At 37.5% G+C, this 12,943-nt stretch overlaps 1 protein-coding gene and 1 long non-coding RNA gene across 2 annotated transcripts; one reads left to right on the forward strand and one right to left on the reverse strand.

The window, feature by feature from the left end:
• Positions 1-3,683: 3,683 nt before the first annotated feature.
• On the reverse strand, positions 3,684-7,303 carry LOC113568920 (chemerin-like receptor 1). Its single transcript, XM_035526545.2, has 2 exons — positions 7,214-7,303; positions 3,684-5,865 (listed from the first exon to the last, which is right to left on the reverse strand). The coding sequence occupies exon 2, from the start codon at positions 5,847-5,849 to the stop codon at positions 4,827-4,829; it is 1,023 nt and encodes a 340-aa protein (XP_035382438.1). The 5' UTR covers positions 5,850-5,865; positions 7,214-7,303; the 3' UTR covers positions 3,684-4,826.
• Positions 7,304-10,487: 3,184 nt separating this feature from the next.
• LOC145656936 (uncharacterized) lies at positions 10,488-12,563 on the forward strand. The gene is made up of 4 exons (XR_014122590.1): positions 10,488-10,748; positions 10,854-10,961; positions 11,396-11,428; positions 11,527-12,563. It is a non-coding gene; the product is annotated as an uncharacterized LOC145656936 (long non-coding RNA).
• Positions 12,564-12,943: the final 380 nt, after the last annotated feature.

Genomic DNA, 12,943 nt, shown 5'->3' on the forward strand with positions numbered 1-12,943 from the left:
ATGTTTTTATATGTAGTCTTCTGTTTGTAAACTATCAGATTTGCCAAATAAAATGACCAGTGTTGATGTTAAAGGTGTATAATAAAAGTTTATAGTCACTATTTTCTTTTTTTTAATGGCAACTGTGTATATACATTGCTTTTTAATTACAATTTAGTGCACAACCAAAGCTCAAGTGTTGCAAACTCTATATGGCTTATAAAACACTGGAGTGGTTATAATTTGAGGAAATTACTGTTTACTGGAATTGGAACAATTTAGACATATTTTATACATTCTATCATTGTTTGCTCTTATAGGCTTTACTATTGTAATACGTGGCAGGCTAGAGTTTGAAAAAGGAACATGAAACTTATATAATGGAATAATGAATAAATAACATTAAAAACCAGTAAGACCAGTATGAACAATTACTCCCCTAAAAGTTAACTAGTTTCATTAAATACCACGAAAAGCACAACTAGAGCACAATACCACCAGGTTACTATAAAATACCATCAAAAACCAACAGAATCAAATACATTACTGAACAAGAACTACTACCAACAATACATACCATTAGACAGTCATAGCAGACCAACAGGAATCCAGTCATATCCACGAAGAACATCTAATCCCTAAGGTCTCTAATGTTTTCTCTGCAGGCATGTAGTTTTCCAGTGGTTAGCCACTAAAAGTTGAGGAAAGTTTTTTTTTTTAAATCAACACACACTGGTTCTGACACAATCACACTGCCAGAATTATTTATTTCAGTTTTCAGCCATTCTTCCCAATTATTTCATTTTGCCACAGTCTTATTTTGATGTTAATAAGCAAACGGTACTAATAATATAACACATGGAATAGTTAGTATGCACTCGTGAATATTTAGCATATGTCCAAGTCTATCCATCTTGTTGTGACCCTTATCAGTTATGGGAAAGTTAAGATTTTGATTCATGTATAGTTCCTGTGACGTCGGAGGCTAGGCAGGACGCAGGAACAAGCCGAGTGTGACAAAGTGACATTTATTGACACGAACAAAAGACAATGTAGGACACTCGCAAGATTAATCACCGACAACATCCACTACTAAAAAACGCTTATATATACACTCATGACAACGACACAAAATGAGGAGCAGGTGTGAAACACGGGGAGGGCGTGGCCATATGAACAACACACACACACACACACACACACACAGACATCTGGGAGGAGGGGCCGTACCGTGACAGTTCCCCAGTAGTCAGTGGTGGCACATTGGCTAATTATTATGCACTGACTGGTACAGAACAGGTGTCTGAAATGGAGGTGTCCATCTTGATGATATTCATCAGTTGTTATGGGAAAGTTAAGAAAGCCAAATGTATACAATGTGTGACAAGAAATAAAAAATGTAAACATGTCAACCTCAATGTTTTTGTTTGCAAAACAACAACCGGCCATTTGTGATATATATTAATCCATAATTTGTAATATATCCATAGTAATATATACTTTGTCCTAGCCATTTTGTTCATATGTTAAGAATTTTGAGAGTTTTTTATAATTGGTATTTTAATTTTCAGGCCTGATTAATCTTTAACTTATAAAGAACATTTAGATATTTTATCTTTATCACAACAAGATACCACAGGCTGTGACAGAAAACTTTCAGCCCTATTAAAACACACTCTTGGACACAATGTCCCATAACCTTTTATTTAAACAACCTTGGCTGAATGTGAGCCTGCTAGATGCTAGTTAAATCACCTGATAGCAACATGACCAATATGTTATTTGTGTGTACAGATGGATGAAAGTTATTGTAGCTATTGCTGTTGTAGGCTATCTTGGCAGCTCATCTATACATTGCCACTTATTCCATGCATAGAATAGGTACATGCCAACATATTTTCTCTGTGACATTGTCAGTTGATGTCTGGCTGAATTAAGCTAATGGAAACCCCAGAAGGATCAACAGTGAGAGTTGCTGTCCCAGACCCACCCCTCCAATTTTACTTTATAATACACTTTACTGTTTACCATAGCGGCATCCTCAGTGACTATGGTAATAAACCTGACTGGCCATGTCAATACATGCCAAGTGTAAACTATGACGGCGGTAGTTGAATGGAAGCGAGAGGCGGGGTTGCAAAGAGATGCTCTTTATTATCCATCAGGTTCTTAACGATGGAAGCAGGAGTGTAATGACAGAGTGTGGCCAGTAATCAGCTGTCTGGTGAGTCAGCTCGGTGGAATTAACTGAGGGGTGTGACACCACAGTGGTCTCCATGGTGACTAAGGCTGTACCAAGACCTACTGGCCCTGTTAGTGTCACCAGTTCCACCACACCACCTCTCATACATAACAACATTTCCTCAAATCATTATTAAAACACACCAACAGTACGATGCATGCCTGACTTGGCTACAAATCCACTATTTCCTGTCTCCGTAGGCCTAATATGTGCTTACTATCCATGATCCCTTACCTCAGCTCTGCATATTCCTGCTTCTTCCTTTCCTCAGTTATGCATTTGTAAATAAACATGCACATCAACTCCAGCACATATAAACACTATATATATATATATATATATATATATATATATATATATATATACAAAAATAAAGCACACCGTTTTCTCTTTTTTGACAGATCACATTAACAATCATGAATAAAGTTACACAGCAGTGATAACTTTAATATTTTAAATATTTTAAATCTAGTACCTCATTATTGGGCAGTGGTGTTGATTGGTTTGGTCCAGCTTTCCTGTAGTGAACTAGTCCAGCTGACATTGATCGACATTAATTTCGTTTTTATCACAGAATTTCTGTGGGGAACAAAATTTTTTTCCACATTTTTTTCACAGAATACAGCTGACAGAGCAGTTAGAACTAGAGCAACTGCTAGAAACAAATAAATGGAACTCTTTAAATATTCTGGGGTCAATGATTGTCTCATATGCCCATCTTTCATAGTTACACTGCTGAAATACTAGGTCTACAGGAGAACTTCTCCTGTAAGTTTATATAATCGCAATACCTCAATAACCTCAATTCCCCTATGCCCACCCAAGATCTGTTTTTAGATGTGAAATGCATAGTTTAATTATCATTCAGCCCTTTTGATTAACATAATGCAGTGCTATTCTTGCTTCACATGGGGTTAAGTGATAAATCAACCAATAATTATTCAAGAAGAAATACAATATATATGGCATCCTATGATAGTACCTCACTGAAAATCACTGAGCTCTTCAGTTTGACAGATCTATCAAGACTTCATGGCTATGTGCTTGATGTTATACACCTGTAGGCAATGACTGTGGATGAAACACCTGCTTAATTGTTCAGAAGAAAACTAAAGAGAACCAGAAATGTAACCTTCTGCTTTAGGGTCCAAGTTGTAATGGACCACATGATGCAAATTTAGTGTTTTTGTCACCTTTACATAACAGTGGCCAAGTGTTAAATGTGCAGAGATGCAGTGTGTTAAAGTGCAGAGATGCCTATAATAACCACTAAGTGTGAGGACATAGCATTGCCTCTCCAGTTCTGCATTTAAAAAATACACTATAAGTGAAGAGCTAATGAACTATATCCAGTATATACAGTGCCCATAATAAGTATACAGTGTACAGCATTACAGAATGTACAAAGACAAGCAGAGGTTTTTGCAAGTACCACCTTTAAGAAAGCAAGTAAAATCACTGAATTACAAATGCTTGCTACAAAAATAAAATGCAAAACCCAGCACATTCAATATGCATTCATTTATTGTTTATATACAAAAAGTTAAACTGTGAGATTTCCTATCTTGTTCATCTTTAATCTGAAAGATTTATGTGGATGAGAGAATTAGACATAGAATAGGGGGAAATGCATGTTTAACCAGCATCAGCCAATTTCACCATAAGACTAAGGACATGAAAAACAACCAGTTTTAAGACCCAGCAGCAATAGCTTCAGCTGAAGCAAACACAATAATAAACACAGTTTAAAACTTCAGAAAAATCACTGAGCATTTAAATTGAGTTTCATTTCGTGAATGCTTTTAGAAAAACTCATGCAATTACAGTTATTACAAAGACAATGTGTGCAAAAATAGGTACAAGTGGTTAACAAACTGTTTTGATCAATCAGAGACTCTTTGCTTACTTGCTCATATGGTTAATTTGGCCATTTAAAAAACAAGGAGACCATAACGGAGGTACATTGTCTTAAGTGACCAAGGAATACTGTCATGTTTCAACAGCAACGTTAATGTATGCTACAGGCAAGCAACAGAGTCTCTGATAAATCATGGCAGCGATAAAGCAAAGGCAAATTTGCAGGAGACTGAAAGGCTATAGAGAAAACCCTGACAATGTTTGAAGATTTTAGCCAGTTTTGTTCCCTGTAGTCCATCATGGTGGCCTCCTGTGATAGCTAGTTATTGTGCAGAATTACTAAATGTGGCTTAATTCATCAAGTTACAAGCCTTAGGTAACAATGTGGACTTTTAACAATACCACCCTTTCCCTTTAAGTGTGATGCAGGACATTTCTTCTTTTGATGCAAATCTTCTCAACATGCTCAAAACTATGAAAGCACCAGTCAACATAAAGTATTGTGACTGTGATGTTCAAAATTTGCAGAAAAATATGAACTATACAAATGTTTTATGTCCCCTGAAATGCTTTTTAAGTAGATAAATGCAGTTGTTTTCCATATAAACCAAGACTACTCTAGACAAAGATAACATGAGTGAGTTCTGCAAGAGGCAAAATTGCATTAGCAAACCTAAATATATCTACATTCTTTTTTTGCCTAATTGTTTGATAATCTTCATGACTGACAAAACCATACACAGGACACTTAAACGGTAATCGAAAGTCTGCCTTCCCCTGAGTTGGTGATAGACGTTCGTCGGACTGTGCTCCTTTGCTCCTCCTCCATTGCACTCTCAATGTTCAGCAGAAGTGCATAAAACGTCCTCTTAAAATCCTTCCCCATGAAAGCATAAAGAAATGGGTTCATAAAGCTGTTTGCAGTGGCAAGAGTGGCAGCAATATTTTGTCCAGTGGGAACAAGACTGTGATATTTACTGTCAAGTTCCATGAAAGCAACAGTGTGAAAAGGAAACCAGCAGATAAAAAAGCAAAGAATCAGCACTGTCATAATCCTAAACGGCTTTTTGGACTTTGCCATCTGGTTGGTCTTCAGCTTTTGGATGATGACAGCATAACAGGTGACGATGACCAGGAATGGGATCACAAATCCAAAAATGAATCGGCACACTACAATGGTAATATGGTCTTGATTTTTAACATCTGTGTATCTGTAGTAACATGTTTTTATTGAAGTCATGTGATCTTCCTTGATGTTCCGGTAAATGGCTGATGGTGTGCTAAGCAGTGCTGAGACAATCCAAGCCAGCATGACTATCACAGAGGCCTTTTTTACAGTGCGCTGGTTCTGCGCCCACACAGGAAACATAACGACCACACAGCGGTCCACGCTGATGATGAGGAGGAGGAAGATGCTGCTGAACATGTTAATAAACATGATGAAGGACTGGAGCTTACACAAGAAGAGCCCAAAGACCCAGTCGCCTTTAACCAAGAAGACAACATGAAATGGCAGGAAGGCACAGAACAGGCAGTCAGACACGGCCAGGCTGAGGTACCAGGTTGTGTTGACCGACTTCTTCATCCTAAATCCAGTGATCCAAATCACCAGACCATTTCCAGTGACACCCAGCACAAAGATGATCACATTGGCTGTTGCTAAGATCACACACATCGCATCTCTGCATGATGGTGAAGACACTGTTGGGGTATCTGTTGTGTTGAGGTAGTCATAATCATAGTAATTTTGCATCAATTCGATGGAATTCATGATGCCTCTTAATTCTCTACAGCAAACAGAAACAGAAAATGTAGTTATTCTGACTTACAACAAAAAACTCTTTTAATGACTTCACTTCTTCCTAGATGCGGTTTGATAATGAGCTGTAAAATGTAAAGATTAAGCTAACAAAAAGAGAAAGACCTCTATGAGGATTAATGCTAAATTAAATAGGATTAATGATGCTCCTGAATAGTGAATATTAATAGTGGCACCTATGTGTCCAGCATTCAGTATCTTAAACTTGTATTAAAATGTGCAGATATTTGTAATAAAAAGGCTGTTGGGTTATATATTTCTTTTTATGGAACAGCCTAATTGCAGCGTCTTGCCCAGTATGGTACCCAGCCAGGACTCTCACACCAATTACACCAGTTACACTTTAAGCCCCACAGATGTCTGAGTCCAGTGCTTCCCACTGATGGCCTCTACAAGCCACCTAGAGAATGCTCAAATCATCTATGCTACTAAAGTGAATTTTCTTTTTTTCTTTTTTATCCTTCTGTCTCGACAAAATAAACCTGCTTGTTTCTTGCCTTGCTCCTAACTTTGACGAAATGTCATACACAGGTGTTTAAAAACTGCGTGTAGTTAAATGTACAAACAAGCCTAAAACAATACTAGTCAAAAAGGTTGTTCTCAGTTCTCTATCAGGGTAAAACAAATACAAAATAAATCATTCAAAAAGATTTTCTCTTCTACTGTCTAGATATTCTATTCAATCAGTATGAAGGTATTTCATGAGTTTGTATATATGATGCATTTGTGTAGACTGGTCATCTTCCCTTCACTTTGACTAGTCAGGATATGATTTGACAGGGTGTTTCAACCCAGTTAAGGGGACAGAACCAGACATGGAAGACTGATTCTTTCTTTATTCTTCTGTCCATATCTAATTTTCAGTGCCTCCTCATCTTTATCTCCATTTTTCTCCATATTATCTCCATACATGGTGTTACATGCAGTGTACACACAGTTTGCTATACTGTCTTACAGCAACCCAGTCACTGTTACCAGCTGTCTTCTGTTTGTGGTACTCAGCCAGTATTTCAAAATAGTATTTAATTCATGTCCAACCTAAAGACAATATCTGTACATTTTGGAAAGGTTTGCTACTTTGTATAACACATGTAAAACTGAAACTATCTGAACCAAATGAATCAAATGTATAATATTAAAGTGTGTAGGCATAACATTGGTTGGGACTTCCTGTGTAATACAGTAGGAGTATCTCACAAAGATATGCACAATACACATTATATCTACAATAATTCAATTTCTTAAATGCAACTTCCTGTATATTCTGTAAGGTGACTCTAGCCTATATGCACAGATCTGAATGATGATTGACTCACTTTTTGATGTCTCTCACTTTGGTGTCGAATTCGTGGTTTTAATGTCTGTAATGGAAAACCTTTTCGTGTTAGTAAAGCTTCCTATCATAGAGTTCCTTGCTGAGCTGAATGTAGTTTTCGGCTGAAAGAGGGTGTTGCAAACCACATAGTCACACTCCCCCTCCATCTACCACTGTCTGCTGCAGTGCCTCCACTGTTCTGTTGAGAAACTGGTACCAGAGGAGTTACACAGTGATAGAGCAGCAGATAACAAAATGGTTCACAGTTTATCAGTTAGATCAGCTAACGTCTCCAGCCACCACCATACTCCCCTTAACAATACACACACACACACACACACACACACACACACACACACACACACACACACACACACACACACACACACACACACAGAATACGTGTGAAGCTATATGATGCATGTGCAGAGGGTTCTTATAGTAAATCTATAAAACTTGAACTTGAACTTGAGACGTGCATATGTGTGATTGTGCAAGAAGACCTGTATATGTGACAGTTAGAGGCGAGGGCTGAAATGGAAAAGTACTAAGCAGAAGTGGCGCAAGGCGAGAAAACTATAAGTCTGTGTGTTGCGAAGTTATGCTTTGGATCTCACTCGCACAGCGCTGTGAAGTGACATCTCCAGAGCTCTGCATTAATAAAAGGCCACAAGGTAACGCACTGTTTCCGGTCTCTTCTTTCATGCATCAACGGACACGACAGTGTCTTTATCAAATCAAGCAGGAGTCTGTAGTGCATCTCTTTCTGAGACTTATATATTCTGTTGGGGGATTTAACTACAAAGAAGAATGTAACCCGCATACTACCAAAAAAGTCATGAAATCCTACTGAGATTTTGATCAAATTTATTCCATTAGTATGATTAGATGTCAGCCAGTGAAACAAGAGCAAACGTTTCAGGTTGACGTGCTATCGTCTAGATTTACCCAAGAAACGTAAATCTAGAAGAGTGTTTGGCTTCTCTAAATGGCGTGCCACAGGCGAAATGTGGTCTAATCTGCACTGATGTGTTCAATAATTCTAGTGCGTAACGCTGGGTTAGTTTTTCATCGGTTAGTTTGTTATGTATCGAGAGGGTTGGGGTATAAAAAAGAGGGGGAGACCGAGATAAATCACTATTACACAGGGAGATTTTTATATTTGTGATTTGGCTTCCATGTTTCCCATGGGGATGAATGAAGTCCTTAATCTTAAACTGTTTTTTGTTTGTTTGTTTGTTTTTGTAAGAGGGTACATTGCCATTTCTTAACATATTTTAATATATCTTTTTATTGCTTCTTGTTATATACACCCCCTTGGGATTGCACACACGTGCACAGGCTTTGTCAAGTGTTGCCATGTCTATTTAAACCCCTGTCCGTGTGCGCTTCCTTTGCTGGTCATTGTCGCTACGTAAGTCGTTTATCATATGTATGATATGATATACACATATCTGCCTGTGTATCGTACCTTGATTTTGTATTTCTCGTTGCTGATTTTTGCCTGCCCCTTGGATTTATCTGCCTGGTTTTGGATTGCTCTTCTGGTTTTGACACAGATTGTTCTTTTTCCAAGATTCGGATTTCCCCTTACCTTGCCCTTTTGGTTTGGAGCCTGGTTTGTTCAGCCACCACTGTGTTTAACCCTATTAAAGCTCCTGTTTTATTTCCGTAAGCGTCCGATTCTGCCAGGCCCGTCACACACTACATGTAATCATTTGTATTTATTGTTTTCCCACATTAGACAGACACCTTTTGATGGAGCTAATTACACAAGTGGACATTTACAGTTACACTGTTTACATTGCTCTTCTGGTGTTGACACAGGCTGTTCTTTCTCCAAGATTCGGATTTCCCCTTACCTTGCCCTTTTGGTTTCGACCCTGGTTTGTTCAGCCACCACTGTGTTGAAATGCATACACATGACTGTAATCTGTGCTACCATAATCACTCCTATGTAAAACCACATGAAAGAACTCTACCCAAACATTTGTATTTATTGTTTTCCCACATTAGACAGACAACTTTTGATGGAGCTAATTACACAAGTGGACATTTACAGTTACACTGTTTTTTATTAGTATATTAGCATTAGAAATAGTAATAGCTGCTATAACAGTAATATAAACTAATAATTTAATTTTGTTAATGATGCTAAAAAATAATCCATGTCAAATCCAGTTATAAGAGTATCTGGAGTGAAAAGGTAGAACAATGCAAGTAACAAAAACCATGTAAAAGATCGACTGAGGCATCAGTCTGAATCTGAACACACACACCTGGGTTGCATCTAATGATAAAGTTCAAATTACCAAACGTGTGGGATTCTGATGTTGCTTATAGTGTGAACCAAACAAACTACCTGGAGAACACCTTTATCAGTGGTTACAGGAGTATGCAGAGAGAAAAGGTAGAGTGTGTGATCTGCTCTGTTAATGTAACTGCACCTGCTTCTCAGACACACTGCATTCCCCCTCATCACTGTAACCCTGCTGTTCAGACTTATGTTTTTTTGGCAGGATAAAGGAATAACCAGCACAAAGAAAAGATTATTAACCCACAGAGAAGTACATCTGAGAACATTGATCTTTACATAGAGACCTGTATGGGATTGGGGATAGAAGTAATACAAATCATTGGAGAAATATGCTGGTTTGGGAACAAAATGAAAGGTTCTTGTGGTGACAACAGGAATATTCATAAGCTTTATGGTATTCCTGTGGGAATGGTAATAAAAAGACCATGGTATTGCTGTGTGTAACTTCCACATGGTTTAACCCAAAACATTCTCAGCTCCCGTATTGAAGTTTTGTCTGACTCTTGAGTGGGTTTTTTTGTATGATGGATGAAGTAGTGCTTAAAAACAGTTGTGATTGGCTGAAAGGCCTGTCAGTCAGTTCAGCATCAATCACTTCTCACATCATCCATTACTAGACAGAAAGCCAACATTATTAAGATGGATGTTCTGTCAGTTATTGATCTAAAATTGACCACTTACATTTTGAAATGAATGTGAAAAAGAATGACTGGAAACAGTCTGCACTGATCAAAGACTTCCATACTGTCCAGCACTCAGCATTACATGTTAGTTTGCTGAGAATATGTTGACTATGGCATTCTGGTATTGTGTTGTATCCTCTCTTGAGTGTGTTTTGCGTGTTATCTTGTTATCTGCATACATATCGGGACCGCTGTGTGTTCTTAATTTCCTTCTCATTATCTCTCTGTTTCTCTTCAGTTCCTCCTGAGGAGACTCTGTTCCAGAAGGAGTCCTCTTCTCCAGTGGTGTGTCATGCTACAGGTTTCCTCCCCAGAGGACTGATGATCTCCTGGAAGAAGATTGGAAAGAACCATGCATGAAAACGTGGAGCTCACAGAGACGTTACGCAACCATAACGGAACCTTCCAGAAGAGAATCATTCTGGCAGTCTAACCTGAGGAGCTGGACAAGAATGAGTACACCTGTGTAGTTCATCACAGTGGACTGGAGAAGGACTTAGTGTTAAGAGTGGCTGATCGCAGGGCCCTGAACACAGGTAGGAAAAATCTGACAAAAGGCTGTATATCTCTGTGTTCTAAATTATTAAATTGTACACACAGCTAATGGGAGTCTACAGTGATGTAACTCACTGGTGTTTCAGGTTGATGGTCGGTTCGCGTCATTGTTGGTATAGTTGTGGCTGTTCTCCTCCTGGTCTTTATTGCTGTTGGATTCTTCTTCCGGTGGAAGAATAATAAGAAGAGATCTGGTAAGGGAGGATGCAGTCTAATCTAATGTTAAAGAAAACAAATGATTTATTGAGCATAGTGGTTTTTATATGTACATAACTTGCTTTCCATATCAAAATTGATATTTGATACAAATCTGGTATCAAGTATTTTGTGATTCTGGTCAGGTTTTTCTTTAACCTCTAGATATGTTAGACTGATCTTCACCACACTGACATGTTTACCCTCATACTGTCATCTGTGCTATTCTGTTTTAAACAGATGTACACATTCACACTAGCAGTTCCTCATCACAGATCCAAAGGCAAACACGCAAAATACCCGTCTAAGAGTTAACAATGTTCACATAGTTAATACAGCTAATACTCACGTATTCCTACTACATCTGTCATGCAGTAGTTGATATATTCTACACAGTTTGTACAATAATTCCATATCTATCTTGTCTTTTTAGGCTTTAATCCTGTTTCAGGAAACCCCACTGCATGTAAGTGATACAGTGAACACTAATGGATTATTTCGTTCTATTATTCAGTTCCCTTCATTAATGTCTGAGTATTTAACTTTAACTCTGTTAACCTACAGGTTTTGAATCATCGATCACCAGCTCCCCCGATTGCAGAATTCAAATAGTACATTTGGTGTCAGCTGCATGCAGAAAACCACAAGACTGGAAATTACATTCCATGTACTTACCTTGACTGAACTTAAACTGCAATATTAGATACTCTTGAAATTGGCCGAGTTATTTTTTTCTTCCTATTGTTTATGCCACCAAAATAAGTACATCTGTTTTAAATCATTAGACAATGTAGATAAATTAGCTACATTAATAATGTAAGAATAAATCAAAGAATAGTAGTGGGATAAATAGTGATATTTTGGAACGAACTAAGAAGAGAAATAGACATTAAAAATAAGGATGATGTGAGTTGGGCACATTTATAAAACAAAAGAATGAGGTCAATAGAGTAATTGAAATAAATAGAAAGGCTTACTTCACAGAAAAGATAACTGAATATATAAAGGATTTTAACAAACTATGGAAATCCTTTAAACAGCTTTGAAGTGAGTGGCTTGGCTTGGAGTAGCTTGGAGAAATAAATAAAGTTTATATTAGTCAATGGAGTATCTGCCTGGTCAGACTGGCCTGTGGGGAGAGTTATGTGTCTGTAACTATTATAATCAAACAGGATTACTGGAGATAACTGGTCTCATAGTTGTGCTTGAGAAACATACGAACTAAGCTTAACAGTCTGGTTGTAGAAGGTCTTGTTCTACTGATACATGTTTAAGTGATTTTGTTAGGACTGAGCTCTGATACAGTGATGTGTATTAAGGTGCCATGTTTGCCATGTTTCACCTGCATCTTATTGTTGGGTTTGTTTATTTGTTTATTTATTGGATGAAGAACCTGTGTCTGAAACATCCTGCATCTTCTGCTTGTATGGAAACTTTGTGTAATTTATTACAGTTTTGAATCTCTACTTTTTTTTACTATAGTACATTCCAGTACATTGCTAAATATATGAGAGAGATTCAAAATCCATCAGCAGCAGTGTATATATATTTAGATTTCAATAGTATAGATATTTTAGATTAATAATTTATTAATGGACTATCTAGTTTTTAATACAAAATGTTAATACTTGTATTGTCTAATGAGTTTGTTTTTTTCTATGAATATTAAAATACTTGCCCATTTAACATGTGCTCTGTGGTTTCCTTGGAACTCACTTTAAGGCAGGTCATTAACCTGTGACAGGTAGTCAGTCAACTTTCAGATCTACCACATGCAGAGTGACACAGGACAGCTGAACATGCTGAAAACACTTAATGTGACTTCACAGGTGCTCCTGCTAAGCTTGGCCCTAAGCTAAACCCCAAAAAGACCTCAAAACATGAAAAGACATGAAAAGTGTTGTTTGTTTGTACTGGGAAAGAACAGATTCACTTGCAATGCTTCAGAATCCCTGTCAATATATAAGCAATTTTTAAAAAA

The sequence above is a fragment of the Electrophorus electricus genome, chromosome 1 (assembly GCF_041902795.1).
Source record: "Electrophorus electricus isolate QZ-2024a chromosome 1, ASM4190279v1, whole genome shotgun sequence".
NCBI classification, from domain to species: domain Eukaryota; kingdom Metazoa; phylum Chordata; class Actinopteri; order Gymnotiformes; family Gymnotidae; genus Electrophorus; species Electrophorus electricus.